We start from the raw sequence: 26,570 nt of genomic DNA, 5'->3' as shown, positions 1-26,570 counted from the left end.
AAAATATATTTTATATTTGAGACTCTTCAAAGTAGCCACCCTTTGCCTTGATGACAGCTTTGCGCACTCTTGGCATTCTCTCAACCAGCTTCATGAGGTAGTAATCTGGAATGCATTTCAATTAACAGGTGTGCCTTGTTAAAAGTTAATTTGTAGAATTTCTTTCCTTCTTAATGCGTTTGAGCCAATCAGTTTTGTGACAAGGTAGGGGTGGAATACAGGAAGATGGTCATTTACCAAATAGGGCTAAGTCCATATTATGGCAAAAACAGCTCAAATAAGCAAAGAGAAACAACAGTCTATCATTACTTTAAGACATGAAGGTCAGTCGGTTTCTTCAAGTGCAGTCACAAAAACCATCAAGCGCTATGATAAACCTGTATCTCATGAGGAACACCACAGGAAAGGTAGACCCAGAGTTACCTCTGCTGCATAGGATAAGTTCATTAGAGTTACCAGCCTCAGAAATTGCAGCCCAAATAAATGCTTCACAGAGTTCAAGTAACAGACACATCTCAACAGCAACTGTTCAGAGGAGACTGCATGAATCAGGACTTCATGGTCAAATTGCTGCAAAGAAACCACTACTAAAGGACACCAATAAAAAGAAGAGACTTGTTTGGGCCAAGAAACACGAGCAATGGACATTAGACCGGTGGAAATCTGTCATTTGGTCTGACGAGTCCAAATGTGACATTTTTTGTTCCAACCTCTGTGTCTTTGTGAGATGCAGAGTAGGTGAACGGATGATCTCTGCATGTGTGGTTCCCACCGTGAAGCATGGAGGAAGAGGTGTGATTGTGTGGTGGTGCTTTGCTGGTGACACTGTCAGTGATTTATTTTGAATTCAAGGCACACTTAACCAGCATGGCTACCACATCATTCTGCAGCGATACGCTATCCCATCTGGTTTGTGCTTAGTGGAGGGCCCCCCACAGCCCTCCATGTGCTCGCCAGAGGTAGCCTGGCTGCCATTAGGTACCGAGATGAGATCCTCAGACCCCTTGTGAGAACATATTCTGGTGCGGTTGGCCCTGGGTTCCTCCTAATGCAAGACAATGCTAGACCTCATGTGGCTGGAGTGTGTCAGCAGTTCCTGCAAGAGGAAGGCATTGATGCTATGGACTGGCCCGCCCGTTCCCCAGACCTGAATCCAATTGAGCACATCTGGGACATCATGTCTCGCTCCATCCACCAACGCCACGTTGCACCACAGACTGTCCAGGAGTTGGCGGATGCTTTAGTCCAGGTCTGGGAGGAGATCCCTCAGGAGACCATCCGCCACCTCATCAGGAGCATGCCCAGGCGTTGTAGGGAGGTCATACTGGCACGTGGAGGCCACACACTACTGAGCCTCATTTTGACTTGTTTTAAGGACATTACATCAAAGTTGGATCAGCCTGTAGTGTGGTTTTCCACTTTAATTTTGAGTGTGACTCCAAATCCAGACCTCAATGGGTTGATAAATTGGATTTCAATTGATTATTTTTGTGTGATTTTGTTGTCAGCACATTCAACTATGTAAAGAAAAAAGTATTTAATAAGATTATTTCTTTCATTCAGATCTAGGATGTGTTGTTTAAGTGTTCCCTTTATTTTTTTGAGCAGTATATGCAAAAGTATGTGGACACCCATTCAAATTCGTGGATTCGTCTATTTCAGCCACACCTGACAGGTGTATAAAATAAAATCACAGAGCCATGCAATCTCCGAAGACGAACATTGGCAGTAGAAAGGCCTTACTGACAAGCTCAGTGACTTTCAACGTGGCACCGTCATAGTATGCCACCTTTCAAACAAGTCAGTTCGTCACATTTCTGCCCTGCTAGAGCTGCCCCGGTCAACTGTAAGTGCTGTTGTTGTGAAGTGGAAAGGTCTAGGAACAACAACAGCTCGGCTGCAAATTGGTAGACCACACAAGCTCACAGAATGGGACCGCCGAGTGCTGAAGCGCGTAGCGTGTCTCTCCTTGGTTGCAACACTCACCACTGAGTTCAAAACTGCCTCTGGAAGCAACGTCAGCTGTTCGTCGGGAGCTTCATGAAATGGGTTTCCATGGCCGAGCAGCCGCACACAAGATCACCATGCGCAAATCCAAGAGTCGGCTGGAGTGGTGTAAAGCTTGCTGCCATTGGACTCTGGAGCAGTGGAAACGCGTTCTCTGGAGCGATGAATCACGCTTAACCATCTGGCAGTCCCACAGACGAATCTGGGTTTGGCAGGTGCCAGGAAAACGCTACCTGCCCGAATGCATAGTGCCAACTCTAAAGTTTGGTGGAGGAGGAATAATAGTCTGGGGCTGTTTTCATGGTTCAAATTAGGCCCATTACTTCCAGTGAAGGGATATTTTAATGCTACAGCATACAATGACATTGTAGATGATTCTGTGCTCCCAACTTTGTGGCAACAGTTTGGAGGAAGGCCTTTTCCTGTTTCCGCATGACAATGCCCCTGTGCACAAAGCGAGGTCCATATAGAAATGGTTTGTTGAGATCGGTGTGGAAGAACTTGACTGGCCTGCACCGAGCCCTGACCTCAATCCCATTGAACACCTTTGAGATGAATTGGAACGCTGACTGCAAGCCAGGCCTAATCGCCCAACATCAGTGCCCGACCTCACTAATGCTCTTGTGGTTGAATGGAAGCAAGTCCCCGAAGAAATGTTCCAGCCTTATCAGAAAAGTGGAGGCTGTTATAGCAGCAAAGGCGGGGCCAACTCCATATTAATGCCCATGATTTTGGAATGAGATGTTCGACGAGCAGGTGTACACATACTTTTGGTCATGTGGTGTATATACAGTCTATTCTGAAAAGTATGGATTAAATTAAAATGTTCCCTCATCAATCTACACACAAAACCCCATGATGACAAACCAAAAACAGGTTTTTATAAATGTTTGCAAATGTATTAAAAATAAAAAACATAAATACCTTATTTACATAAGTATTCAGACCCTTTGCTATGAGACTCGGAATTCAGCTCAGGTGCATCCTCTTTCCATTGATTATCTTTGAGATGTTTCTACAACTTGATTGATGTCCACCAGTGGTACATTCAATTGATTGGACATGATTTGGAAAGGCACACACCTGTCTATATAAGGTTCCACAGTTGATAGTGCATGTCAGAGCAAAAACCAAGCCATGAGGTCGAAGGATTTGTCCGTAGAGCTCCGAGACAGCATTGTGTCGAGGCACAGATCTGGGGAAGGGTACCAAAGACATTCAGCAGCATTGAAGGTCCCCAAGAACACTGTGGCCTCCATCATTCTTAAATGGAGGAAGTTTGGAACCACCAAGATTCTTCCTAGAGCTGGCCAACCGACCAAACTGACCACTCGGGGGAGAAGGGCCTTGGTCAGGGAGGTGACCAAGAACCCAATGGTCACTCTGACAGAGCTCCACAGTTCCTCTGTGGAGATTGGAGAACCTTCCAGAAGGACAACCATCTCTGCAGCTCTCCACCAATCAGGCCTTTATGGTAGAGTGGCCAGATGAAAGTCACTCCTCAATAAAAGGCACATGACAGCCCGCTTGTGTTTCAGATAAGGCACCTAAAGGACTCTGACCATTAGAAACAAGATGCTCTGGTCTGATGAAACCAAGATTGAACTCTTTGACCTGAATGCTAAGCGTCACATCTGGAGGAAACCAGGCACCGCTCATCATCACTTGGCCAATACCATCCCTACGGTGAAGCATGGTGGTAGCAGCTGTCACGTTCTGACCTGTAAAGGTGTTATTTGTTAGTGTTTAGTATGGTCAGGACGTGGCAGGGGGTATTTTGTTTATATGTTTCGGGATTGTTAGTCTATGTGTATAGACAAGGGGTGTTTGATTAGAGTGGTCTAGAGGTTTGGTATATGTTCTATGTTAGGGCATTTCTATGTTTATTCTAGTCACTCTGTTTCTATGTGCAGTTTTGTTCTTGACCTTCAATTGGAAGCAGCGGCTCCTCGTTGCTTCTGATTGAAGGTCCTATAATTAGGGGTTTGTTTGTATTGTGGGTAGTTATATTCTGTTTTGTGCTTATCACCTGACAGAACTGGTAGTGTCGTTTCCGTTAATTGTATACGTGTTTCATTTGTTTCTCCTTCTTCAATATTAAAAAAAGAAGATGAGTATACACTTCCCTGTTGCGTCTTGGTCCTCCACACACGACACGCGTTACAGCAGCATCATGCTGTGGGGATGTTTTTCAGCGGCAGGGACTGGGAGACTAGTCAGGATCGAGGGAAAGATGAACGGAGCAAAGTACAGAGAGATACTTGATGGAAACCTGCTCCAGAGCTCTCAGGACCTCAGACTGGGGCGAAGGTTCACCTTCCAACAGGACAACAACTATAAGCACACAGCCAAGACAACGCAGGAGTGGCTTCGGGACAAGTCTCTGAATGTCCTTGAATGGCCCGCCTGAGCCCTTTCTTGAACCCAATCGAACATCTCTGGAGAGACCTGAAAATAGCTGTGCAGCGACGCTCCCCATCCAACCTGACAGATCTTGAGAGGATCTGCAGAGAAGAATGAAGAAACTCCACAAATACAGGTGTGCCAAGCTTGTAGCGTCATATCCAAGAAAACTTAAGGCTGTAATCACTGCCAAAGGTGCTTCAACAAGGTACTGAATACTTACGTAAATGTGATATTTCAGTTTTTTTTTTTTTTTTTACACATTTGCAAAAAGTTCTAAAAACCTGTTTTTGCTTTGTCATTATGGGGTATGGGGTATTGTGTGTAACTTCATGAGATTATTATTTTTTTTCATTTTAGAATAAGGCTGTAACGTAACAACATTTTGAAAAAGTTAATACTTTCCGAATGCACTGCACACAAAAAGATTACACCAAAATACACTAGTATCCCTATAACTATAATCCGATGAAATGGTGGGTCTACAGATGCCACTGACTAACCTCTGCAGTGAAGTTTCCCCCTACGTACAGATCTAGGATCTGCTTCCCTTCTTTTATTTACCCAAGATCAGTATCTAGGGGCAACTTCACTACACCAGTGACTCACCTCGATTTCTTGATAAGAGCTGTTGATCATGGCGATCAGCATGTTGAGCAACACCACCACCATGGTCACGTTGTAGATTCCATAGAGCACGTAGCCGATGTTCTCGATGAACTTGTGGTTGTACTTGAGCACCACAGAGGACACCTCGGATAGTCCAAATATAGACCAGAACAGAGTCTTGAAGCTCTCCTCCACCCTACGGTGACAAGGAAGGAAGGAAGGAAGGGGATAAGAAAGCTATAGGACAGGCTGATCAGATTAGGGGTTTCTAGATTGTTGTTGTGCCCTAGCGAAATCACAAACTACATTTGGCTGTTGCCCAAAGTGACAGGCGATAAAGTGCTGCTTCAAATAAAGTGATGTCACCTCATGTGTAGCCTAACTTATAAGTGTGTGGGGAATGAACCAAATATATTGGCATGTCTTGCTTAATACTAAAATGCATCATCCTGTGTTAAAGTATTCTGGTTGCCAAAGTCCCTTCGAGAAACATTTATATGCCATGAAATTATATATTTTTTATTTCAGGTGATGTTGCTGTATTTTATATTTTGTGTAATATGAATTCCACAGATGTCCTTGGTAAGAGCAGAAATGACCATTGTTGTAATAAGGGTCGTCTAAAGGAGACAAAAATGCGGCGTGTCAAGTGCTCATATTACTTTTAATGAAAACACTTTGCAAAATAACAAAACGACCAACAACAGTCCCGTCAGGTACAAACAACGAAACGGAAAACAACCACCCACAAAACCCCATGAAAAACAGGCTGCCTAAGTATGACTTCCAATCAGAGACAACGAAAAACACCTGCCTCTGATTGGAAACCATACTCGGTACCAACATAGAAAATACAACATAGAACGACAATCTAGACAACCCACATAGAAAACCCAAAATACATAGACAAAAACCCCCCCCTGTCAGGCCCTGACCAATCTACTATGGAAAAATGACCTCATACTAAGGTCAGAACGTGACAATTGTGACTCTTGGCAATGTTAGATTTGTGTGTGTGTTGCATTTATGCCAAGGCAGCTTGGCTAATGAAATGCAATATGGACACTAAGACAATAGAGGAAAATAATAACCATAACAATGGGAAGGATTTCATTTTCTCAGCCTCAGCTTGGAAACAGCAATCTTGGCGGTAATCCACTCCAGTGTGATATTAGTTATTTTTGCTGAGCTGCCACAAGCTCGGCGGTGCCTTTTCCAATTCAGTTTTGAAGAACTCTTAGAAAGGGAGTCCAAGGTTGGCCATTTTCAACTTTATTCTGCACTACAATGACTGAGTCGATAGACTGAATGAGCTAGCACTGCATGAATGGGCTCAATAGAGGAAGAAAAGAGTTCCCTACATGAATGGAGAACTCGTTTGTTGGAGATTTTTTTTATGTAGATATGTCCCAAGCAGTATTACTTTATAAATGTGTACCAATCGTATTCTCAAGTCTTATGTTTTATGAGTGTACTCATTTTAGGGACTTTGGGGACAAAACAGTATGGTTGAATGTGTACAAAGCCTCCCTACTGACTGTCAGTCCATACAGAGTGACTGTTCCTGTCACTGACTCCAGACCTGCCTGAGTGACCATCAATTAATGTTCTCTTATGTTGTGAGTCCCTATAAGTCTGTTCCCATAAGTGTCTCACCATATGTCTATTCCAATAAGTGTTCTCTATACACAAGTGTCCTCTATGTGTCTGCTATATCACTCACGTGGTGAAGGCCGGGTTGACCTTGGCACCCAAGTAGTAAGAATAGAGGATGAACATGCCAATCATGAAAGCCAGGAAGACCATGATGAACAGGACCATAAACTTGAAGATGTCTTTGACCGTGCGGCCCAGGGAGATCTGGAGCGGTCCAAAGCTCTCGTTAGCCGGCAGGATGTAAGCGATGCGTGTGAAGCTTAGCACCACAGCGATGGCGTACAGCCCTTCTGAGATCAGCTGGGGGTCCGACGGCAGCCATTTGTCCCTTGCTAAGTGGAGGAATGGGCAACAGCAACATGAACATGTGTTTAATGCATTGCGCTATATGACTGTTCTACACAATGGTTGGGTTACACTTTGTTTTACAGTCCCACTATGTCTTTGTGGGCTTTGAAATAACACAGAAAATAGTAATTGTATAATAATTCCCCAAAAAGTAGTCTTTTGTTTCTTTAGGATTCATCAACACAAGCACCAATACATACAATTTCTCACTAAATATCAGCTAAAACTAAATTAAACAGGACTATAAAATAAGTTGCCACCACAATTTGCATAGGCCACATATGTTCTCAATGTCAAATTAAAAACAGGCATTCATGTGATTTTAAATGTTTGCCCTTTTGCATGTTCTAATGATATACCTAATGATCATTTTTCTCCCTTCTGCGTGCAGTGTACTAGGTGGATAATGTTGCACTTAAAGTAATTCTGTATGTGTACGTCACTGTGTACGATTAGACAATTAGAGCTTAACCTGCGCTAAGAATCAAATGATTCTTCAGATTAGTGTGCCTGCCCTTAAGCATAATCATTGCTAACAATGTTACACGTCTTGCAGGGCAAGTGGTCAGGAAACATCTGTATTGACACTTGTGGTAGTATTTGTAGATGTGTGCAAGATGCCTACTTGTCTCAACTATTTCACAGGTTTAAGAAGATGGCGCTGCAGTGGATAGCTGCCGTTTTACGGGCTCCTGACGAAGTCTGCATTAACCTCTAGGGGCTAGGGGGCAGTATTTTCACGGCCGGATGAAAAACGTACCCAATTTAAACAGGTTACTACTCTGGCCCAGAAAATAGAATATGCATATTATTAGTAGATTTGAATAGAAAACACTCTGAAGTTTCTAAAACTGTTTGAATGGTGTCTGTGAGTATAACAGAACTCATATGGCAGGCAAAAAAATGAGAAAAATTGAATCAGGAAGTGGGAGAATTTAGAAATGTAGTTTTTGTTTTGAATCCCTTGGAAAACTACAGTGACATAGGATTTACGTTACACCTCCTAACACTTCCATTGGCTGTCAACAATCTTTATGAACTGGTTTCAACCGTCATCTGTTACCGGGCAGATCATTTTGGCTTAGTCAATCACTGGCCAGTCTGAGGAGAGGTGTCTTATGATGCGCGTGTACTTGACGTCATCGTTTTTATATTTTTCTTCTGGGATGAATAGCTATTGCCCGGTTGTAAAATTATCGCAATTTTACGTTACAATATACCCTAAAGGATTGATTGTAAACATCGTTTGACGTGTTTCTACAAACGGTAATGGAACTTTGAACATTTCGTCTATGGATTTGCGTCCACGCCACATGGCATTGTAAAGTGTTCTGGATGGGTCAACAAAACGGATGTATTTGGACATAAATGATGGACTTTGCAGAACAAATGAACATTTATTGTGGAAGTGGGTGCCCATCCGAGTGCATTCCGCCGAAGATCAGCAAAGGTAAGTAAATATTTCAAACATATTGTTGGAGATTTGTCGACGCCGTGGTTGTAGGCTAACTGCATAGCTTAGCATTGAAGGCTAAGTTCTGTACTCAGAATATTGAACAATGTGCTTTTTCCGTAACGTTATTTTGAAATCTGACAAAGTGGTTGCATAAAGGAGTAGATTATCTCTAATTCTTTAAATAATTGTTATACATTTTTTCAACGTTTATGAGTTATTCCGTAAATTAAATGTGCCTATTCACCGAAGTGTTATGGGGAGAAAACATTTTCTGAACGTCACGCGCCAATGTAAAAATTGGGTTTTTGGATATAAATATAAACTTGATCGAACAAAAAATGCATGTATTGTCTAACATGATGTCCTAGGAGTGTCATCTGATGAAGATTGTCAAAGGTTAGTGCTTAATTTTAGCTGTATATCTGGTTTTGTGATGGCTATCGTGCTTGGAAAATGGCTTCTTTTTTTTGCGAGGTGCTATGCTAAAATAATCTAATGTTTTTCTTTCACCGTAAAGCCTTTTTGAAATCGGACAATGTGATTGGATTAACGAGTAGAGTATCTTTAAAATGCCGTATAATACTTGAATTTTAATTTAGAGATTATTTTGTTTTGAATATCGCGCCGTGCTATCTCACTGGCTGTTGTCCAACCAATCCCGTTAACGGGATTGTATCCTCAAGAGGTTTTAAAAAGAATTTGGTTGTTGCTGATCTTACATTTTTGTACATAATGTTTCTCGCCATCATTTCATATGACCGAAAACAGCTTGTGGACATCAGAACAGTGATCATTAACCTCGATTTGATGACGATTTCTACTTCAGCAAGTTTTGGGCATTCTGCTTACCCCGGACCAGGCCCTGATCCCTGGCACTCGAAAGAGAAAGCAGCGGCGAAAGAGAGGCAAGCGAGGTGGTGTCTTGACTACGTTGGCAAGCAAGTAGACCATCATTGCCCTCTACTTTGTTGGCGAACGTGCAGTCACTGGAGAATAAACTGGATGAGCTCCGTTTGAGACAATCCTATCAACGGGACCTGAAAAAACTGTAATATCCTATGTTTCTTGGAGTCGTGGCTGAACGAGGACATGGATATCCAGCTCTGTTTTTTCTATGCATCGTCAAGCTCAGATGGCAGACTCGGGTAAGGCGAGAGGGGCAGCGGTGTGTCTCTTTGATAACAACAGCTGGTGCTCGATCTCTAATGTTTAGGAAGTCTAGAGTTTTTTTTGCCTGAGTCAGAATACCTCATAAGCTGCAGACCATACTATTTAACAAGAGAGTTCCCATCTATATTTTTCGTAGCTGTCTATTTATCACCACAAACCAATGCTGGCACTAACACCACACTCAACAAAATCCGTTTTACCAGATTTTTACCAGCATATCACCTATGCAAATAGAGGCGACAAAACTCTAAATGACCTTTACTCCACACTCAGAAACGCATACAAGGCCCTCCCTCTCCCTCCCTTTGGGAAATCAGTTACATCAGTCACCGGCTTCATTAATAACTGCATCAACGACGTTGTCTTCACAGTGACCGTACAGTGGTTCCTCCTTTAAAAGTTGTGTCACACTGCAGCACACCTTGTGGGCTGCTGCAGCATTCTGTGGCTAGTTATTTAATTGTCCGTTAGGATGGAACGGAAAATATGGCACTTTACAATGTGACGGTCGGCAGTACAGTACTGGGCTATTCAGCTAAAGAATCCCTGTGTGGTACGGGCAGGGCACGCGGGAAACCGGGGTTCACTTCCCTGCCAGGGAGGAAGGATAAGCTATCCTTGTAAATAAGAATTTGTTCTCAACTGACTTGCCTAGTTAAATAAAGGTTATACTAAGAGCATAACATTTCTTCACCCTAATTTTCTAATTCTAGTCTAACCAATACCCAAACTGAGATTAAGTGAAAATAAAAATGTAATTGATTTATCAAGCCCATTCTTCATACTTGTCTCAGAACCTCGCAAAACAGTGCTAAAATAGTTGTAGGCTTTCGCTTCAAAATCTATTGCTTATAACTTCAATATGCTCTTTAAATAAATTGTCACGGTCGTCGTACTGATTGAACCAAAACGCAGCGGGAATGTGTATCCTCACCTTCCTTTTTATTTAGGGAAAAATGTGAACACAAAATAACAAAAACAACGACGAAACAGTCCTGTAAGGCTACTAGGCTATACAAAGAACAACTACCCACAAATCCCAATGAAAAAACACCCCTATTAAATAGGACCTTCAATTAGAGGCAACGAGGAACAGCTGCCTCCAATTGAAGGTCAACCCAATAAACTAAACATAGAAATAGAATAAATAGACACAGACATAGAAATAGACTAACATAGAACATTGCCCAAAAAAACCCGAAACACACTAAACAAACACCCCCTGCCACGCCCTGATCAAACTATAATAACAAAACAACCCCTTTTACTTGTCAGGACGTGACATAAATAAGACCTACACCACTTTTAACAGCACATTACTCAACACTAGTGAGACTCATGTCCCCTAGGGTAGGCCTACAGTATATCGAAAAATAAGACGTGGCTCTCCGCTAATAATTACATATAGAGGATTGGAGGATTCTAAATTAAAACCAAAAGCCACCTCATGGGTCTCCCGGTGGCGGTCGGCACGGGTATCAAACCTGCATCAGCCAGTTAAGTTATTTTATATAGGTCTAGGCTCCGAAGAATTAGAATCGAAATAAGCGCTCTTGTTGTTTGTAAAGTCAAATTAAAATGAAGATTATTGTTGAAATGAATTGCTCGACTGGTGTAGGTTCTCTCCATCTGTTGGTGTGCAACACTTGCATAACAGGTTAGCTATATTTTCAGCACCTGCCACACCTCAACTCCTATTGATTGCGCTGTGGTTGCTGCCAGTTGTTTTTGTAAATTTAACCTTTATTTAACTAGGCAAGTCAGGTAAGAACAAATTCTTATTTACAATGACAGCCTACCCCAGATGACGCTGGGCCAATTGTGCGCCGCCCTATGGCACTCCCAATCACGGTTGGATGTGATACAGCCTGTATTCGAACCAGGGACTGTAGTAATGCCTCTTGCACTGAGATGCAGTGCCTTAGACTGCTTCGCCACTCAGGAGTCATGACCAATATATGTAGATATCTTTTTTTTCCAGAACATTAACCGTGTGTAGGTAGATACTTGTGTAGGTAGATGTGGAAAGGTAGATACAAATGATTTGTTGCAAGTTGGGGAGGGGGGTTCAGACTTAGCTCGGCTATTAGACAATTCTTTAGTAAAGGTTGAATAGTCTATTGTTCAGCTAATAACCCATTGTGAAAAACTAATAATAATACTTTCCCCCCTTTCCACTTGTTAAAGATTCCAATTGATAAAGTGTTTTTAGCCACAATTGGCCCCAAACCCAATTAATACATTTGGGCACAGTTGATAGCGTGCTGGGCTTCGGGCTAGAATGTTGAGGGTTCGAAACCTGTTCCCTGCTTGTTTCATTACATTATTATGCTGGTCTCAGAGCAAATAGCCTGGATTGTTACTCCCATCTCGTTCCTCGCCCTCTTCCATGTGTCATTCTCTGCCTGAGTGGCTCGCATGCTGGCAGGGTATGGCAGCACCTTCAGTTGTGCGTCAAGAATTCAGCATATCAAGTTTGTTGATGTGAGAGAGGAAGCCAGTCCTGTCATTGCCACCTCACCCGCTCTTAAGATAACCTTCGGGCCAACTGGGGGCCCAAGGCTGGTTAGGAGACACAGCTAGAGACACTATGTAATTGTGATGAACTAAGAGAAGATTAGGGTAGCACTGCTGTCTCCCTGCTCCTCTGTTCTTACCTCTTTCCCTTTCTGTCTTCGACACCTCTCTCGCCACCTCTTTTTTTAAATAATGCACACCATATGTGCATTGAAGTACAGATTTAACTTGTATTTATAATATAATATTACAATGATCATAATTATAATGCATGTATTATGTATTTATAACACCTGGATAATGAACTTTCAATAAAGCGTTTCACATTCTCCACTGGTGGAAATGAAGTATCTCATTGGAATACTACACCTATCCTGTGTCCTCAGATTAATGCAGATGAAGGGAGTTAGATATGCATAGGAAGTGTAGTGTACTGTTTTTTATTTCTGTATATATGAATTACAAATCAGCCTTTACTTAAATCATGTTTCGAGTCTATTGCATAGTTACAATGTGTAATCATTGATGTCCCAGAAGCAGGAGTGGTAAACACTGTTGAAGTGTAGAATTGTAATACATACATGCAGACACAGCATCATTCAAAGAATGGAGTTAGATACACCTGGTATTGGATATGACTGAAAAAGAATGTCTCACAGAGATTCATACCTGAACCACACCTTTATTTACCAAGGAAGAGTACATGATCAGTGAATATATTCAATGTACAGGCTACAATATGGGTATCTCATGCATGGTAATAACTACAGTACGTGTATATAGGACTTGCATCCATGGCGCAATAAAGTTATTATATTCTACTCTATCCATAGGCTTCATTAATGCCATTCAGACTTGAAGTCGATACAACAACTATGGTACCTGAGGTTCATAGATTGGTATGAATATTAGTTCAGAACCTAACGTTTTAGGGTCCATACACAGATCGGCTACATACTGTAGCTAGCTACACATCCATAGGCACACAGTTATTTTTACCTTCCACTACACAATACACAAGTAAATAGTTAGTTAGCTATGTTACCTCAGCTGCATTGCATGGCAAATATAAGCAAGGCAAGCTTACACAATTGTACAACACAAATTACAATTTCATACTCATGTCATAACACTAGCTAGCTAGCTGGCTAGAGTTAGCTAAATAGCGATTTTCGTAAATTAACTTTGACAAAAAATATGCACAATCATTTGTTTCTACAAATATGTCTCTAACATATTCCTCTCAATTGTACATTTTTTGCTTGACTCATTATGACGTCATAATTTCTTACATTTGCTTCCACCGTAATGTTTTTGTCAGACATCTTTGCTGGAGAAAGTCACCAGTGACAGGTGGCATAACATTAAATTTGTCATTGGAACCACTCGATATGATTGGTCATATAAAAACCTTGGGACCCAAATGCATAATGAGTGCTCTAACTCCCCCCTGCGGTAGTCTGGAATAATGAAGCAGTGACGCTGGGTACCTCTAAGTCCTGCAGTGTAAGCTCGCAACTTTTAAAGGAGGAACCACTGTACGTACATACCCCAACCAGAAGCCATGGATTACATGCAACATCCGCACTGAGCTAAATGCTAGAGCTGCCACTTTCAACATTTGGGACATTAATCCGGAAGCTTATAAGAAATCCCGCTACACCCTCCAACAAGCCATCAAACAGGCAAAGCATCAATACAGGACTAAGATCAAATCCTACGCTGGCTGACGCTCGACTGATGTGGCAGGTCTTGCAAACTCTCATGAATTATAAAGGGAAACCCAGCCGTGAGCTGCCCACCGACATGAGTCTACCAGACGAGCTAAATGCCTTCTATGCTCCTTTGAGGCAAACAACACTGAACCATGCATGAGAGCACCAGCTGTTCTGGATGACTGTGTGATCTCGCTCTCCGTAGCCAATGTAAGACCTTTAAACGGGTTAACATTTACAAGGCCGCGGGGCCAGATGGAATACCAGGATGCGTACTCAGAGAATGCACTGACCAGCTGGCAAGTGTCTTCACTGACATTTTCAACCATCTCTGACCCGGTCTGTTATACCAACTTGTTTCAAACAGACCCATGCCCGGACGTTCATGGGCACTTAAAAATCATACAATGTGATTTTCTGGATTTTTGTTTTAGATTCCGTCTCTCACAGTTGAAGTGTACCTATGATAAAAATGACAGACCTCTACATGCTTTGTAAGTAGAAAAACCTGCAAAATCGGCAGTGTATCAAATACTTGTTCTCCCCACTGTATATGAACATAGCACTGGAAGACACTGGAAGATGGCCCCAATGGAGCCTCGCTACTAGATCTTAAACTTTGCAGTATTTCATTTCTTGATGTACTATTTTTTACATTATTAGCTCAGGAAATGTTTTGTGTCATTACATACAGCCGGGAAGAACTATTGGATATTAGAGGCGGTAACTCACCAGAACTACCAGCATTACTGTCACGACTTCTGCCGAAGTCGATGCCCCTCCTTGTTCGGGTGGTGCTCGCCGTTCAACGTCACCGGTTTTCTAGCCATCATTTATCAATTTTTCATTTTCCATTGGTTTTGTCTTGTCTTCCTACACACTAGGTTCCAATCACATTCATTACATATTGTGTATTTAACCCTCTGTTTACCCTCATGTCCTTGTCAGAGATTGTTTGTTTGTTCTGTGCTCGTGTATTTTGTATTGGTGTGCGACGGGTTTATTTGACCCATGTTATTTTATTTACGTACGTTGGTTTTGGAGTTTGATTTTATTTCTTTATTAAACTACTCCAGTTATACCATGTTGGTTTCTCCTGCGCCTGACTTCCCTGCCACCTACACACACGACGATGACAATTACGACCAGGAATACAACTTCCCTGGAGCAGATCCTTTGTTCACTCTTCCCAGAGAAATTAAACTTATTATAAAGGCTGACTCAAAACATCACTGATGGAGGAGAGGCACTCGAGGTGGCCTGCTGGTTTGAATTAGAGGCGCGCACACCACCCACGGCGTTCCGAGTATATTACTCGCTAATGTTCAGTCTTTCTTTCCAGAGAGACATCGGGGCCTGTAACATACTTTCTTTCACAGAAACATGGCTCTCTCAGGATATTCTGTTGGAGTCGGTAAAGCCAGCAGGATTCTCAGTATATCGCGCAGACAGTAATAAATATATCTCCGGGAAGCAGAAGGGCAGAGGGGTGTGCTTCATGATTAATGACTTATGGTGTAATTCTAGGAACATACAGGAACTCAAGTCCTTTTGTTCACCCGACCTAGAATACCTCACAATTAAATGCCAACCATATTATCTCCCAAGAGAATTCTCCTCCATCATCGCCACGGCCGTTTACATCCCACCTCAAGCCGAAACCTTGACGGCCCTCAAAGAACTTCACTGGACTTTAGGCAAACTGGAAACCACATATCCTGAGGCTGCATTTATAGTAGCTGGGGATTTTAACAAAGCAAATCTGAGGACTAGGCTGCCGAAGTTCTATCAACACATTGACTGTCCTACTCGCGCTACTAAGACTCTCGACCATTGCTATTCAAACTTCCGGAATGCTTACAAGGCCCTCCCCACCCTCCTTTCGGCAAATCTGACCACGACTCCATCTTGCTCCTCCCGTCCTATAGGCAGAAACTCAAACAGGAAGTGCCCGTGCTTCATACTATTCAATGCTGGTCTGACCAATCGGTATCCACGCTTCAGGATTGGTTTGATCACGTGGACTGGGATATGTTCCAAGTAGCTGGCGAAAATAATCTAGACGCATACACGGATACGGTGACTGAGTTCATAAGAAAGTGTATAGGAGATGTAACACCCACTGTGACTATTAAAACCTACCCTAACCAGAAACCCTGCATAGATGGTAGCATTCAAGCGAAACTGAAAGCGCAAACCACCACATTTAACCAGGGCAAGGCGACTGGTAATATGGCAGAATATAAACGGTGTAGTTATTATCTCCGCAAGGCAATCAAACAAGCTAAACGTCAGTATAGAGATAAAGTGGAGTCGCAATTCAACATTGTTCAATCATTGTTCCTGTACCCAAGAAGGCAAAGGTAACTGAACTTAATGACTATGGCCCTGTAGCACTCACCTCTGTCATCATGAAGTGCTTTGAGAGACTAGTCAAGGTTCATATCACCTCTAACTTACCTGCCACCCTAGACCCACTTCAATTTGCTACCGCCCCAATAGATCCACAGACGATTCAATCGCCATCACTCTGCACACTGCCCTGTCCAATCTGGACAATAGGAATACCTATATAAGAATGCTGTTTATTGACTATAGCTCAGCATTCAACACCATAGTACCCTCCAGGCTCATCATTAAATTTGAGCCCCTGTGTCTGAACCCCGCCCTGTGCAACTGGGTCCTGGACTTCCTGACTTCGCCCCTAGGTGGTGAAGGTAGGAAACATCACCTCCACTTCGCTGATCCTCAACAATGGGGCCCCACAAGGATGCGTGCTCAGACCCCTCCTCTACTCTCTGTTCACCCATGACTGCGTGGCCAAGCACGCCTCCAACTCAATCATCAAGTTTGCAGACGACACAACAGTGGTAGGCTTGATTACCAATGATGACAAGAAAGCCTACAGGGAGGAGGTGAGGGCTCTGGGAGTGTGGTGCCTGGAAAACAACCTCTCACTCAACGTCAACAAAATAAAGGAGATGATCGTGGACGTCAGGAAACAGCTAAGGGTGGAGAAGGTGGAAAGCTTCAGGTTTCTTGGCATACACATCACTGACAAACTGAAATGGACCACCCACACAGACAGTGTGGTGAAGAAGGCACTACAGAGCCTCTTCAACCTCAGGAGGCTAAAGAAATTTGGCTTGTGACCTAAAACCCTCACAAATTTTTACAGATGCACAATTGAAAGCATCCTGTCGGGCTGTATCACCACCTGGTACGGCAACTGCACCGCCCGCAATCGCAAGGCTCTCCAGAGGGTGGTGCGGTCTGCCCAACGCTTTACCGGGGGTAAAATACCCGCCCTCCAGGACACTTACAGCACCCGACGTCACAGCAAGGTCAAAAAGATCCTAAAGGACATCAACCACCCGAACCACTGCCTGTTCACCCCGCTATTATCGAGAAGGCGAGGTCAGTACAGGTGCATCAAAGCTGGGACCGAGAGACTGAAAAACAGCTGCTATCTGAAGGCCATCAGACTGATAACCTGTTGGGGCTAGGGGGCAGTATTTGCACGGCTGGATAAAAAAATTTACCCGATTTAATCTGGTTACTAATCCTACCCAGTAACTAGAATATGCATATACTTATTATATATGGATAGAAAACACCCTAAATTTTCTAAAACTGTTTGAATGGTGTCTGTGAGTATAACAGAACTCATTTGGCAGGCAAAACCCTGAGACATTTTCTGACAGGAAGTGGATACCTGATGTGTTGTATTACCTTTAAACCTATGCCATTGAAAAACACAGGGGCTGAGGAATATTTTGGCACTCCCTATTGCTTCCACTAGATGTCACCAGCCTTTACAAAGTGTTTTGAGTCTTCTGGAGGGAGATCTGACCGAACAAGAGCCATGGAACGATGATGGCCCATTAGACACCTGGCGCGCGAGTTCATGTTGGGTACCCTCGTTCCAATACGTTATAAAAGAGGATGCATTCGTCCACCTTGAATATTATTCATGTTCTGGTTAAAAAAGGCCCTAATGATTTATGCTATACAACGTTTGACATGTTTGAACGAACGTAAATATATTTTTTCCCCTCGTTCATGAAGTGAAGTCCGGCGGGCTTAGATCATGTGCTAACAAGACGGAGATTTTTGGACATAAATGATGAGCTTTTTTGAACAAAACTACATTCGTTATGGACCTGTGATACCTGGAAGTGACATCTGATGAAGAGAATCAAAGGTAATGGATTATTTACATAGTATTTTCGATTTTAGATCTCCCCAACATGATGGCTAGTCTGTATCGCAACGCGTATTTTTCTGGGCGCAGTGCTCAGATTATTGCAAAGTGTGATTTCCCAGTAAGGTTATTTTTAAATCTGGCAAGTTGATTGCGTTCAAGAGATGTAAATCTATAATTCTTTAAATGACAATATAATATTTTACCAATGTTTTCTCATTTTAATTATTTAATTTGTCGTGGTGACTTGACTGCCGGTTATTGGAGGGAAACGATTTCCTCAACATCAATGCCATAGTAAAACGCTGTTTTTGGATATAAATATGAACTTGATAGAACTAAAAATGCATGCATTGTCTAACATAATGTCCTAGGAGTGTCATCTGATGGAGATTGTAAAAGGTTAGTGCATCATTTTAGCTGGTTTTATGGTTTTGGTGACCCTGTCTTTGAATTGACAAAACATTACACACAACTCTTGTAAATGTACTGTCCTAACATACTCTAAATTTATGCTTTCGCCGTAAAACCTTTTTGAAATCGTAAAACGTGGTTAGATTAAGGAGATGTTTATCTTTCAAAGGGTGTAAAATAGTTGTATGTTTGAAAAATTTGAATTTTGACATTTATTTGGATTCAAATTTGCCGCTCTTGAAATGCACCTGCTGTTGATGGAGTGCACCACGGGTGGGACGCTTGCGTCCCACCTAGCCCATAGAAGTCAAACAGTCATCACTAGCACATTAGAGGCTGCTGCCTATAGGCAGACTAGGAATCTTTGGCCACTTTAAGGAATGGAACACTAGTCACTTTAAAAATGTTTACACATGTGGCATTACTCATCTCATGTGTATATACTGTATTCTATACTATTCTACGGTATTTTAGTCACCTAATGTTTACATATGTGGCATTACTCATCTCATGTGTATATACTGTATTCTATACTATTCTCCAGTATCTCATTCACTTAATAATGTTTACATATCTTGCATTACTCATCTCATATGTATAAACTTTTTTCTATACTATTCTGTTGTATCTTAGTTTGTTTCGCTCTGACATTGCTCGTCCATATGTATATAGTCTTAATTCATTCCTACTTAGATTTGTGTGTATTGGGTATATGTTGTGTAATTTGTTAGATATTACAGCACTGTCGGAGATAGAAGCACAAGCACTTTGCTACATCCACAATAACATCTGCTAATCATGTGTATGTGACCAATAATATTAGATTTGATAGCAACCTCAATTACCTTGTACCCCTGCACATCGACTCGGGTACTACCTCTCTATATAGCCATGCTTACTCGTTAATATTATTCATTATTCACTGTGTATTTATTGCTCGTGTCACTATTTCAGTGACAAATAACATTTGATTGGGTGCATCCTGACTTTAGGAAAAAAATCTATACAGTAGCTCTTCTCTCACCGTAGGTAAAGTATTTGACCTCTGGGGGTAGGGTCACCAGGGAGAGGTCGGTGGTGTGGATCTTTTCGTTGACGTACTGCTGGGCTCTGGTGGCCTGGAGGAAGGCAAAGAACCGAGCGGTGAAAGCGGCAATGAAGATGGAGAGCATGCCGAAGTCCAGAATGTTCCACAGCTGCTGCATGTACTCCCTGGGCCCCTCGGTCCACAGCTCCTTACACTCCGACCACATCATTCCTGCAGAGGAAGCAACAAAGATGTGGGTTGTGTTCAGTAGGCACCAAACAGATTAAACGGTTCTGAAACTGAGAGAAAAATCTACAGAGGAAACAACATCAAGAGGAAAGGGGTTGTGTTAATTAGGTATACAACTGTAAAAAAAGGACAAACGGAGAGGCACTGGACGTATCCAATAAGAATGCTCATTTTCGTTTTCCGTTGCAAATTGTTTAGCTATGTCGTGCCCTAATTAACATGACTGGCAATAGTGAGACCGCAGTGTGTTGAATCTGGGTATTCCTCCAAAGCTCCATTGTCCTGAGTCTACACAACTCTGCCAGGACCTAGGATCAAGGGAGATACTAAAGTGTTTTAGTACTATATCTCTTGACACAATGATGAAAATAATCATGGCCTCCAAACCCTCAAGCTGCATACTGGACCCTATTCCAACTAAACTACTGAAAGAGCTGCTTCCTGTGCTTGGCCCTCCTATGTTGAACATAATAAACGGCTCTCTATCTGTACCAAGCTCACTAAAAGTGGCAGTAATAAAGCCTCTCTTGAAAAAGCCGAATCTTGATCCAGAAATTATAAAAAACTATCGGCCTATATCGAATCTTCCATTCCTCTCAAAAATTTTAGAAAAAGCTGTTGCACAGCAACTCACTGCCTTCCTGAAGACAAACAATGTATACGAAACGCTTAAGTATGGTTTTAGACCCCATCATAGCACTGAGACTGCACTTGTGAAGGTGGTAAATGACCTTTTAATGACGTCAGACCGAGGCTCTGCATCTGTCCTCGTGCTCCTAGATCTTAGTGCTGCTTTTGATACCATCGATCACCACATTCTTTTGGAGAGATTGGAAACCCAAATTGGTCTACATGGACAAGTTCTGGCCTGGTTTAGATCTTATCTGTCGGAAAGATATCAGTTTGTTTCTGTGAATGGTTTGTCCTCTGACAAATCAATTGTACATTTCGGTGTTCCTCAAGGTTCCGTTTTAGGACCACTATTGTTTTCACTATATATTTTACCTCTTGGGGATGTCATTCGAAAACATAATGTTAAATTTCACTGCTATGCGGACGACACACAGCTGTACATTTCAATGAAACATGGTGAAGCCCCAAAATTGCCCTCGCTAGAAGCCTGTGTTTCAGACATAAAGAAGTGGATGGCTGCAAACTTTCTACTTTTAAACTCGGACAAAACAGAGATGCTTGTTCTAGGTCCCAAGAAACAAAGAGATCTTCTGTTGAATCTGACAATTAATCTGGATGGTTGTACAGTCGTCTCAAATAAAACCGTGAAAGACCTCGTCGTTACTCTGGACCCTGATCTCTCTTTTGAAGAACATATCAAGACTGTTTCAAGGACAGCTTTTTTCCATCTACGTAACATTGCAAAAATCAGAAATTTTCTGTCCAAAAATGACGCAGAAAAATTAATCCATGCTTTTGTTACTTCTAGGCTGGACTACTGCAATGCTCTACTTTCCGGCTACCCGGATAAAGCACTAAATAAACTTCAGTTAGTGCTAAATACGGCTGCTAGAATCCTGACTAGAACCAAAAAATTTGATCATATTACTCCAGTGCTAGCCTCCCTACACTGGCTTCCTGTTAAGGCAAGGGCTTATTTCAAGGTTTTACTGCTAACCTACAAAGCATTACATGGGCTTGCTCCTACCTATCTTTCCGATTTGGTCCTGCCGTACATACCTACACGTACGCTACGGTCACAAGACGCAGGCCTCCTAATTGTCCCTAGAATTTCTAAGCAAACGGCTGGAGGTAGGGCTTTCTCCTATAGAGCTCCATTTTTATGGAATGGTCTGCCTACCAATGTGAGAGACGCAGACTCAGTCTCAACCTTTAAGTCTTTACTGAAGACTTATCTCTTCAGTAGGTCCTATGATTAAGTATAGTCTGGCCCAGGAGTGTGAAGGTGAACGGAAAGGCTGGAGCAACGAACCGCCCTTGCTGTCTCTGCCTTGCCGGTTCCCCTCTTTCCACTGGGATTCTCTGCCTCTAACCCTTTTACAGGGGCTGAGTCACTGGCTTACTGGTGTTCTTCCATGCCGTCCATGGGAGGGGTGTGTCACTTGAGTGGGTTGAGTCACTGACGTGGTCTTCCTGTCTGGGTTGGCGCCCCCCCTTGGGTTGTGCCATGGCGGAGATCGTTGTGGGCTATACTCGGCCTTGTCTTAGGACGGTAAGTTGGTGGTTGGAGACATCCCTCTAGTGGTGTGGGGGCTGTGCTTTGGCAAAGTGGGTGGGGTTATATCCTGCCTGTTTGGCCCTGTCCGGGGGTATCATCCGATGGGGCCACAGTGTCTTCTGATCCCTCCTGTCTCAGCCTCCAGTATTTATGCTGCAGTAGTTTATGTGTCGGGGGGCTAGGGTCAGTCTGTTACATCTGGAGTATTTCTCTTGTCTTATCCGGTGTCCTGTGTGAATTTAAATATGCTCTCTCTAATTCTCTCTTTCCTTCTTTCTGTCTTTCTCTCGGAGGACCTGAGCCCTAGGACCATGCCTCAGGACTACCTGGTATGATGACTGTCCCCAGTCCACCTGGCCGTGCTGCTGCTCCAGTTTCAACTGTTCTGCCTGCGGCTATGGAACCCTGACCTGTTCACCGGACGTGCTTGTTGCACCCTCGACAACTACTATGATTATTATTATTTGACCATACTGGTCATTTATGAACATTTTACCATTTTAACATCTTGATCATGTTCTGTTATAATATCCACCCTGCACAGCCAGAAGAGGACTGGCCACCCCTCATAGCCTGGTTCCTCTCTAAGTTTCTTCCTAGGTTTTTGGCCTTTCTAGGGAGTTTTTCCTAGGGAGTTTTTCCTAGTCACCGTGCTTTTTTCACATGCATTGCTTGATGTTTGGGGTTTTAGGCTGGGTTTCTGTACAGCACTTTGAGATATCAGCTGATGTACGAAGGGCTATATAAAAATACATTTGATTTGAAATTTGATTTGATTCAGTAATCTCCTAATGTCTACCTAAAGAAACCACATTGAGGGCCTGAAAATAGGTTAATTTGTTTATTAAATCAACTGAATGAATCTAGCTGTGCACTACAGATTAAAAACTCTAAGCCCTGGTACAAACACAGCTCAATCCCTGCACCAAACTAAAAAATATGTCAATTTCTGTTTGGATCGAAGAGTGGGGATAGAGTGCCATCTGAAACTATGCAGTGCGCCTAGTCTGACTTTTGACGATAGTTCGGCAACCTCTGCCGCAAGGTTATTTTAGTAAACAAAAACAAAAATAAAAACGACATTTGGAAAAACAATTTAGTATACGCTGAAAAGGAAAATCCTAGCAGTTTAGAGAGTTGCGCCAGTAACCAAAAGGTCGCTGGTTTTAATCCCTGAGCTGACTAGGTGAAAAGTCTGTCAAGATGCCCTTGAGAAAGGCACTTAACCCTAATTGCTCCTCTAAGTCACTCTGGATGAGAGTGTCTACTAAATGACAACAATTTTAATATAGTAAACTGAAATTGTCACGCCCTGACCTGTCCTTGTGATTGTCTCCACCCCCTCCAGGTGTCGCTTATTTTCCCCAGTGTATTTATCCCTGCGTTTCCTGTCTCTCTGTGCCAGTTCATCTTTAGTTTCAAGTCAACCAGCATTTTTCCCATTCCCCTGCTTTTTCTAGTCCTCCCGGTTTTGACCCTTGCCTGTTTCTGGACTTTGTACCCACTTGCCTGACCTTTCTGCCTGCCTCGACCACAAGCCTGTCTGCCACTCTGTACCTCTTGGACTCTGATCTGGTTTTGACCTTTTTGCCTGTCCATGACCATTCTCTTGCCTACCCCTTTGTATTAATAAACATTGTAAGACTCCAACCATCTGCCTCTTGTGTCTGCGTTTGGGTCTCACCTCGTGCCTTGACAGAAAAAAAAACATCTGTAAAACTATACTGGAACTATAATCTTTGACTGCAAAATAAATCAAATAAAAACCATGTTAAATTATGTTTAGTTTCTTCTAAACTGCAATGGAGTTTTTTTCTCATGGAGTTCGAGCTTCTGAATCTGGCGGTAAATGCTGCCAGTATATGCCGATATTTCAAATAGACCTAGCTTGGGCATCACCATCAGTAGCCAAGAGGGAAGAAATCCGAGGGTGAGCAAGGTGCGTGACTGGGCTAAGCTTGTGCAGCTTGAGAAGTTGCTGGAGATGTTAGCAAAACTTTTTTTTTTATATATTTTTTTTATATCACATTTATTTAACCAGGTAAGCTAGTTGAGAACAAGTTCTCATTTACAACTGCGACCTGGCCAAGATAAAGCAAAGCAGTGCGACACAAACAACAACACAGAGTTACACATGGAATAAACAAGCGTACAGTCAATAACACAATAGGGGGAAAAGAAAGTCTATATACAGTGTGTGCAAATGGCGTGAGGAGGTAAGGCAATAAATAGGCCATAGTAGCGAAGTAATTACAATTGAGCAAATTAACACTGGAGTGATAGATGAGCAGATGATGTGCAAGTAGAAATACTGGTGTGCAAAAGAGCAGAAAAGTAAATAAAAACAAAATGTGGATGAGTTAGGTAGATTGGGTGGGCTATTTACAGATGGGCTATGTACAGCTGCAGCGATTGGTTAGCTGCTCAGATAGCTGATGTTTAAAGTTAGTGAGGGAAATATAAGTCTCCAGCTTCAGTGATGGCCACTGATGAGGGAAGTCTTTTGTACTTCAGCAAATCAGAGAGTACAACTGTGGAGCAGCAGGACTCCAGCAAGATGCCAGCACGTTGAATCCAGCAAGCATCTCAAACACAGTTCTTCAGAAATATAGATTTCCTCACTTCGAAGATTGTGTCTGAGGTCACTGTCCATACGGGGGTCAACCTGGCAGGACATGAAGTGTCCCGAGTGAGCTGCGGAAATACCTGGTAGAGTCACCTCTCCAGTTCTGGCAGGCAAGGATGGCTGTTTATCCAAAGCTGTGCCTTGTGGAACTGGATCTGGTTTTTGCCCGTGCATCCCAAGTGTTGTGGTGAGAATATTCAGCATGCCATCAGGTTTGAGAAATCGAACGACCACCTCTCTGTAACCTATTTGAAGGGGTTAGTCAATGATATATGTTTAATATTACATAAACAATACATGTCAAATGTGCCATGAGTTAATTTGTTATTTTTTCCTCCTTCCTTTCTGTCAGATAAAGGTAAAGGTACTTGATTATTCTTAAACTACCAAAGTTAAAAAAGCATCGGATTGGTGTAAACATAGTCAAGAGAGTTTCCTTCCACCATATTTCTTGCACCAGTGTAGGCGCTTATCCTTTAAATCCAAGTCATATTAGAATCCATGGAGTTGTATGGAGTCCTCTAGTGACTAAAAGCCTGTGATACTGTAGCATGGACAGCGCCATTGAGGACTTAGCCAACTGAGCTGGACTTCCATCTTCATTGGCTGATCCCTCCTGATGACCCGGTTGGCATGACCTAATTACCTGTTTGGATACGTAACAGCCGGGTCGTCAGGTGGGGTCATCAGGATTATTTTTCAAGATGGAGATGGCCTCAATGGCACTACCCATGCTCTCACTGACGCCATCATGATACAGAGATGTTACGTCTATCCAAGTCTATCGTCCTCTCACATTACCTGAAGTATTACTGCCCTCTAGTGGCAAGAAGTAACATCTCCCCCCCAAAATATATAGGCTGTCAACAAATAAATGGCTTCCAACCTCCCACAAATAGGCTACTTTCTTTCCGTAACACTAAAACTAAAACTTTAGCTAAATTATATAACAAAATAAAATGTTTTATCAAACTGAAACTAAATTAAAAAAACTAGTAAATCAAGTCTGAAAACTAACCGAAACTAAACTGAATTTCTAATAAAAATCTAGAAATAAAAACAAATATTAAATCACAAAACTATAACAACCTTGCTCTGCCTCGCTTTTGGCCCAGTGCGGGTGAAGTGCACCTCTGTTCATGCAACGCGCCAGAGCAGTTCTTCCACTGTCAGGAGAAATGGTAATGCATACAGTGAGGGAAAAAAGTATTTGATCCCCTGCTGATTTTGTACGTTTGCCCACTGACAAAGAAATGATCAGTCTATAATTTTAATGGTAGGTTTATTTGAACAGTGAGAGACAGAATAACAACAACAAAAAATCCAGAAAAACACATGTCAAAAATGTTATAAATTGATTTGCATTTTAATGAGGGAAATAAGTATTTGACCCCTCTGCAAAACATGACTTAGTACTTGGTGGCAAAACCCTTGTTGGCAATCAGAGGTCAGACGTTTCTTGTAGTTGGCCACCAGGTTTACACACATCTCAGGAGGGATTTTGTCCCACTCCTCTTTGTAGATCCTCTCCAAGTCATTAAGGTTTCGAGGCTGACGTTTGGCAACTCGAACCTTCAGCTCCCTCCACAGATTTTCTATGGGATTAAGGTCTGGAGACTGGCTAGGCCACTCCAGGACCTTAATGTGCTTCTTCTTGAGCCACTCCTTTATTGCCTTGGCCGTGTGTTTTGGGTCATTGTCATGCTGGAATACCCATCCACGACCCATTTTCAATGTCCTGGATGAGGGAAGGAGGTTCTCACCGAAGATTTGACGGTACATGGCCCTGTCCATCGTCCCTTTGATGCGGTGAAGTTGTCCTGTCCCCTAAGGAGAAAAACACCCCCAAAGCATAATGTTTCCACTTCCATGTTTGACGGTGGGGATGGTGTTCTTGGGGTCATAGGCAGCATTCCTCCTCCTCCAAACATGGCGAGTTGAGTTGATGCCATAGAGCTCCATTTTGGTCTCATCTGAA

General features: G+C 42.5%; 1 protein-coding gene across 1 annotated transcript in view; it reads right to left on the bottom strand.

Annotated features, from left to right (window-relative positions):
• LOC106611533 (short transient receptor potential channel 3) overlaps nt 1-26,570 on the bottom strand; it is a 98,881-nt gene that overhangs the window by 16,754 nt on the left and 55,557 nt on the right. Inside the window, exons 7-9 of the mRNA XM_045723839.1 lie at nt 19,524-19,757; nt 6,743-7,007; nt 5,020-5,215 (exon numbers count right to left, since the gene is read on the bottom strand). Of these exons, the coding sequence (XP_045579795.1) occupies nt 5,020-5,215; nt 6,743-7,007; nt 19,524-19,757 (695 nt within the window). The remainder of the gene's footprint in view (nt 1-5,019; nt 5,216-6,742; nt 7,008-19,523; nt 19,758-26,570) is intronic.

The sequence above is a fragment of the Salmo salar genome, chromosome ssa09 (assembly GCF_905237065.1).
Source record: "Salmo salar chromosome ssa09, Ssal_v3.1, whole genome shotgun sequence".
Classification (NCBI taxonomy): domain Eukaryota; kingdom Metazoa; phylum Chordata; class Actinopteri; order Salmoniformes; family Salmonidae; genus Salmo; species Salmo salar.
Note: the sequence above shows the minus strand (reverse complement) of the source record. Positions and strands in the feature narration are given on the sequence as shown.